The following is a 6,683-nucleotide window of genomic DNA, read 5'->3' on the forward strand; positions in this document are numbered from 1 at the left end:
TCTTCCTTAACCCACTTTTTTGTTGTCCATCCCCCAAGGAGGTTATATGTAGATCCCTGTAATTGGTTGCCCCTTCCCACCCCACCCTCAACACTTAACTCTTAACCCCCTATACCAACAGAGCTCATTCTTCATTAGCTACACTAAAAAAAATGTAAAGCAAATAGCATTAATTTAATCATGTCAGTGTTTTCATTGATTTAAGATTTGCATTTGTCTCATGATGTTTTTGAAATTCAGTGTGGATTTTACATTTAGGGCACACTTCAATTTCATGCTAGATTTTCATGGCAAATCCTTGATCTGTATTTAGACTTAAATACCACATTAGACTTAATACACACTTGAAAACTTCACAGTAACTTACTTCCAGGAAGAGGGAGCTGAGTTAGCCCCTCTTCTCTTCATCCCTCTCCGGTTCTCCAAATAAGACCTTGACTCTTCCGACATGTCTCCAAACTCCACTAGCCCAATTAGCAAGAAATGTACACTATCTTGTAAGACCCCGAATTACTACCTGTAGCTGTGCTGTTTCCCCAACCCCGGTATCTTGCCAATTTGATGAGAATGTGGCTGCGAGCTGGAGATCCACGAGCAGACGGAGATCTGGAGCAGAGTTCTTGTATTCCCTTGGCTGTGAATACCAGTTAGTCAGTTTCCGAAGACATCCTCAGCTGATGGCGGCAAGGTGGTCAAAGTGCCCGCCCTCGCATCCTCTTCTAACCTAAACATCAGAAAGACAGCCAGTGCCACTTGGAATTGTCCCATTAGATCTACGGGGTTTCAATAAGTAGATTGCTGGCCTTTTTTCTGAGGTGCCTGTGAATGGACTTGACCTTGCAACCTGCCTTAGCTGCCAAGTGTGTGTATTACCCTTTTGTCCTACAGTGTTAGAGCTTGAGTTTAAGAGACTAGGGACTTGATCACATATTCTGGGGGCAGGAGGTATGGTTATACTGGACCTAGTGGATCCATGGGAATGCTTTTGTATGGAATGTCTTGAAAAAAGGACCGTTAATATATGAAATATGAGGTTTCTGATTTTTCTCATTCTCCAGCGGAGATTCTCCAGGCAAATGACCTCCTCACCCAGGGCGTTCTCCTGTACAAACAGGTGATGGAGGGCCGAGTCACGTCTGTGAATACAGTGACCAGCCCACCAGGAGAGAGAGGTATGGGAAGAGCATCCCCCCCCTGCCTTCTGCCCCGAAAAAGCCGACCAGTGCCAGACAAGAAATGCCGCCTCCGAATGCTCGAGTTGTGAGCTGAAAATGAGAGAATCTGCTTGCCCTCCTTTCTTGTGAAAATGGGTTGGAAATCGCTCTCCCGGGCCACAGTTGCTGTTATGACCTGATCACCAAACTGGCCGCCAGCCATGGTGACAAGTGGGAGCAGATTTTGTGCTTGGATTTGGATTCTTAGGAGTACTTATTTAAGCGGGGCCTGAGAATAAAGAAGCGGTCCTTTCCAGTGGGTCTTAGAGCCAGGCTAGTTGCATCAGACTCACCTCAAGCATGTTAAAATGCCAGATTTTAGGACTTGGTACTTGCTCTCCTAAATCAAGCCCTTTGGGGTTAGGCTTGAGTAGCTGCATTTTATTGAACGCATTAGGAGATTGGCTCATCCGAAATCCCAGAAGGGCCTTTGAGCTAGAGAAGAAAGTCAGGTCTGCTACTGTCCAGGATGCCTGGGTACTTGGGAGGAGAACTCTGGTCCCTGGTGGGAATGCAGCCTTCTGGGCACCACGAAGGTGGGCACTCCGTCCTCGGATGGCTAGCTAGCCCAGATGAGTCAGCGTGTTGAGCTGGGTGGTCTTCTGAAGACCGTCTAGAAGACCTGAGGGAAGCAGTGGAGACTGTTCTTGTGTCAGTTGGCTCCTAACTCTGCTTTCCAGAGCTTCAGACTCCCGCAGACTGCGTGGAAAACTGCCCTCTGATTGACTTGGAGGTAGACAGTGAGTCTGAACAGGCTGGGTCATTGGTGCCATGTCTGCTTCATCAGGACCTGGCAGCCTTAGGTGAGTATGTGCTGTAAGGGGCTCTCGGCACAGAAAGTCCCGAGTGGGAGAAAGAGAAAGGTGGTTCCCTTTGGGGAGACTGTGCTTATCTGAGAAGACCGCATGTCCCAGGCAATTCAGAGTCTCTGTTTTGCTCAGGTTATGTTGAATGACCTTGAATGAGCCATCTTCTAGGCTTTTGTGATATAATGTTCTAGAATGTGGGGTCTTGTGCATGTCGGGTAGAGTTACTGTTGTGCATCTGCCTTACTGTGCTCATTTCTTGCAGGCATCAGTGACGCCCCTGTTACAAACAAGGTAAGGGTCAGGAAGCTCTTGCTAGGGGCCGGGAGGGCGGGGTTATTAGGTGCTTTCAAGGTGGTTCTGACTCTTAGCAGCCCTGTGTACAACGGAGTGAAATCCCTAGTCCTGCAGCATCCACACAACTATAGCTACGTTTGAGCCAGTTTAGTCATGGACAAAAGGCAATCAGAATAGACACGAATTTTTAAAATATGGGATAAGTGGACTGGCAGCTGGTACAGGAAAACCTACAGGTCGAAGCCCTGGCATGGAAGACATGGAAAGACATCGTTTTCAGGAGCCTGATGCCTGAGATGGATTGTTGCCAGGCCTGGAGAACAGCACACTCCCAGGACAATGTGGTTGGCTGCCATCTTTGAGGGGACACCACTCTTTCCAACCAGGGCTGCCCGGGAGGTGTGTTTGCAGCATGTACTCCACCCTCGCTTTTTAAGAGGGAAGTTAAGTTTTTAGCAAGGTATTGACCCGGAATATTCTCCATTTCAATTAGCATTCTGGATTCACCACGTTTTATATAAATTCAGGTCTGTTCCGGTTTTGTTTCATTGCCTATGACTGAATCAGAAAGCTATTCAGAGTCCTGGTTTTGACCCATTGCTGCAGTCACTGTGTCACTCTACCTCGTTGAGGGTGGTCTTCCTCTTTCTCACTGACCCTCCATTTTACCCAGCAAAATGGCTTTTTCCTGGAATTGTTCTCTCCTGAGAACATAACATGTCTTGCTATCCATGCTTCTAAGGGGCATTTATGTCTAATTTCTTCCAAGACAGATTTGTTTGTTCTTCTGGAAGTCCATGGTATGTTCAGTGTTCTTTATCAACACCATACTTCGAAGGCATCAGTTCTCTAGTCCTCTTTATTCATTGTCCTTTCAATTCAAATGAAGCCCTTGAAACGACCATGATTTGGGGAAGGTGCACCTGAGTCCTCAGAGTGACAATTTTGCTTTTAAAAGAAATTTTGTGCACCAGATTTGCCCATTGAACGATGTCATTTGATTTCTTGAGGATGGGTAGGATTTGTCAGATCTGCCTTCACAGGCCAGTGCTGACTGGTGGAGAGAGAAATACTACTGTACTAGCCTGTTGGTGTTCATAGATTTGACGTTCCAAAGCCTCTTCCTCAGCTGCATGGTGTGGCCTGAGTCCTTCAAGGAGCCTTCTTGCTTTCTGTGTACTGCTGCCCTCATCGGTAGTCTCCACGCTCCACTCAGATGTTTTCTTGCCCTTTCTTTCTCCTCTTGCCCTAGGACATGTAGCAAGTCCTGGGCTGCAGCAGCTTTGCTGGCGTCACGGGAGCTGCAACAGTGTTAATGCAACTAGTATCATCCATGCGTTGGCCTTACTTTAGTCATTTCTGGTTTGATAGGTTGCCTGTCAGAAGAATCCTCCTCCCAGCACAGTGCCAGGTGGTGTTCAGAGCCCTTCTGCAGAAAGCAACTTGCTGGACTTCTTCTCAGCACAGCCCTCTCCGGGCCCTCTGTGAGTCTCTGGACAAGGAGTGTGCAGTCTGGCTGCTGGGCACAGTGCTGTCTCATCTGCACCAGGGTCAGGCAGCAGGGGCTGGCCCTCGGAGGCAGCTAAGAGACCTCTCATGCTAAAGAGACTGTCTTCCCACCAGAAGCTCAACATGATGCTTCCTCCTGTTTCCTTTTACACCCATCCTAAATTGCATGAAAGTACATGCTTTCTAGCACTTATGAAAGGAACTTATGTAAAAAGATAATGATGCGTACAAATATAGAACCCACTGCTGTGGAGTTCTGTTTTAGCTCATAGCAACACTAGAGGACAAAGTATAACTGCTCTCCGGGCTTCTGAAGGTTCTAAAACTTGAGGGGAGCAGACAGCCTCATCTTTCACTTGAGGAGTATCTGCTGGGTTTGAACTGCTAACTTTTCAGTTAGCCCAATATGTGACTTATTACATTTAAGTGCTCCTTAAAATTTGATAAATATTACATAGAGTCACTGTACCAGAAAGAACTGATTGACATTGAACCATTTTCCATTTTGGAGGTAACATGAGCAAGGGCCAATGGTGCTGCAGGAAGAAGTTCAAGGTACCAGTCAGAGCTGGCTCCATAGCACCTAACAACAGCAACCACCACCGACATTGGTGATAGTGTTAGGGGCTGCCACGTCGGTTCTGACCCACAGGGAGGGACATGTGATATAGAAATAGAAAATACCACCCCAAAAACGGAATGTTCCTTCATTGCTTTTTTAATTTTAAATATATCAATAAATTACTGTGGCGTGTTGTAACACAAACTATACGCCACAACTTTTTCTCACATTTTTCCACTTATTTAATATTACATTTCCATATCCATCTACATAAATTTTCCTCCTTTTAATAGGTGCATAAGACCTTACTGTACGAGTGTATTTAATTATTTCCCTTGTGTGGTAGTTGAGCCCTTAGAGGAGTGCTTTTATGGGACAGATGCCTGAAAGTAGAGATACGTGGAGAATGAATAAGAAATCCGTTTCATAGCGTTTGCAGACGTCCCCAAGCTCCTCTCCTGAACAGCTGCTGCCGAGAGGGCCCTGTGCTGGGAGATGGCTCCTGTTAGCTCCTTCCCTTTTCGCTTTTCAGCCAGTGGACAGAGGGCCAGGCGTCATTCTAATTTGGGCTGGGTTTTTTCTCCTTTCAGGACTTTTCCAAAAATTTGCTCTGTTTGTGTTCTGAATAGACAAAATGATGAAATGTGAAGTCAGTGTAATTTGTGTATCACCAAGGAGTGCCTGCCACTCAAGTGCGATGGTAGGAAATTTGTCAGGGACGCCTGACAAGTGCAGCTTCAATAACCATCACATGACAATCCATCTGTTGGGTCCGTATGACGTGTAGTCACTTAGCTGAATGCTGGTCGTATGTGGTCTCCTTTAACTCTATGAGTAACTCCGTGAGGTAGATAGTTTCATTATCTCCATTTTATAGATGAGGAAACTGAGGCAAAGAAAGATTAGGTTACTTGCTAAGTGTCATACCTCTGTAGGCCTACAATATGTATACTTTCTGCTTGTTCTTCAGAAAGCCTAATCACAGTTGCCTGGGATCTTCAGAATTTTTGCTGATTTTTAATTTTTTTATTTCTGTGCAGGAGTTCTGTACCCCAGAAAAGCATTCCTAAGGAGGTACCACCAGGTACTAAGTCCTCTCCAGGTTGGTCCTGGGAGGCTGGCTCACTGACTTCTCCTTCTTACCAAAATACACCTCTGGCCCAACTGTTTGTCCCTTTGGAGGCCGTCAAACCCAGTAAGTGCAGTTTCATCCCTCCCCCGACCCACTTTCTCTCTTGCTCGAATGCTCTCTGGTAGACCTTAAGTTCCCTGGTGTCTTGAGCTACAGTTGACACACTGTGAAGGATATCGGCTGGCAAAATGTAATTGTCATGAGTGGACTTAGGGACATGATGTTAATTCATTTGGAATTCAGAGACAGGACTGTTCAGTGTGGCCTGGAGTGATTGAAAAGAGGAGGGAACTTTTGAAGGAAGGGAAGAATTTGGTTAGTGATCCTCTGTCTTCAATGGTCTTCATTAAAGCTGGAAAGTGGCTGCTAGCTCTGTTCTAGAGGAAAGGGAACTGAAGGCCCAGCTAAGGTAGGTCACTGCCTGTGGTCTGTGCACAGCTTTAACTCTCCTTTAACTCTATGAGTAACTCTGTGAGGTAGAACAAGGGGTAGAACAAGAAATAGCAAGGGCTTTGGGCTCCAGAGGAGCTCTGTTGGCAAAGTTGGGCTGTTGATCTCAAGATCAGCTGTTCAAAACCACCAACTGCTCTGTGGGAGAAAGACAGGGGTTTCTGCTCCCCAAAAGAGTTCAGTCCGAGAAACCCACAGGGGCAGTTCTGCCCTTCACTTTAGGGTTGCTCTGAGTCGGACTTGGTGGCAGTGAGGGTGTTTTTGGTTTTCCGCTCCAGAGCCAGGACTTTGAACTCTAGAGCCCTCCTCGGGTGTGGTGAAGCAGATTGCAGAGGACCCTGAAGACAGGCAGTAGAATTTAATGCAGATAGCTCCAATAGTTTACTCTCGACAACTGACAGGTTGGTAGTTTGAGTGTACCAGTGGTGCTGTGGAAGAAAGGCGTGGCAGTCTCCATAAACCAAACCTTTTCCCACTGAGTTAATTCTGGCTCCTAGCAACCCTGTAGTAGGACAGAGGACAACTTCTCCATGCCACATGTCTGTCCTGAGGAGCAGCTAGCTGATAGACGGGTTTGAATTGCAGCAAGCACTGTGCTCCTGCCTCAAGATGACACCGAGGACGTCCTATCTGTGGAGCAGCTGCTCCTGAAGCACCCGGGCTTGCCAGGAGTTGAAACTGGTTTGATGCAACTGGTTGTTTTTTTAAGGCAA

The 6,683-nt window shown here is 46.6% G+C and overlaps 1 protein-coding gene across 1 annotated transcript in view; it reads left to right on the forward strand.

Annotated features, from left to right (window-relative positions):
• The window catches only part of GGA2 (golgi associated, gamma adaptin ear containing, ARF binding protein 2), a 26,181-nt gene that overhangs the window by 13,263 nt on the left and 6,235 nt on the right, over nucleotides 1-6,683 (forward strand). The window contains exons 10-14 of the mRNA XM_004706060.2: nucleotides 1,059-1,172; nucleotides 1,895-2,017; nucleotides 2,286-2,314; nucleotides 3,689-3,801; nucleotides 5,429-5,607. Of these exons, the coding sequence (XP_004706117.1) occupies nucleotides 1,059-1,172; nucleotides 1,895-2,017; nucleotides 2,286-2,314; nucleotides 3,689-3,801; nucleotides 5,429-5,607 (558 nt within the window). The remainder of the gene's footprint in view (nucleotides 1-1,058; nucleotides 1,173-1,894; nucleotides 2,018-2,285; nucleotides 2,315-3,688; nucleotides 3,802-5,428; nucleotides 5,608-6,683) is intronic.

The sequence above is a fragment of the Echinops telfairi genome, unplaced genomic scaffold (assembly GCF_000313985.2).
Source record: "Echinops telfairi isolate 266 unplaced genomic scaffold, ASM31398v2 ScPeMD7_5;HRSCAF=22, whole genome shotgun sequence".
Lineage (NCBI taxonomy): Eukaryota > Metazoa > Chordata > Mammalia > Afrosoricida > Tenrecidae > Echinops > Echinops telfairi.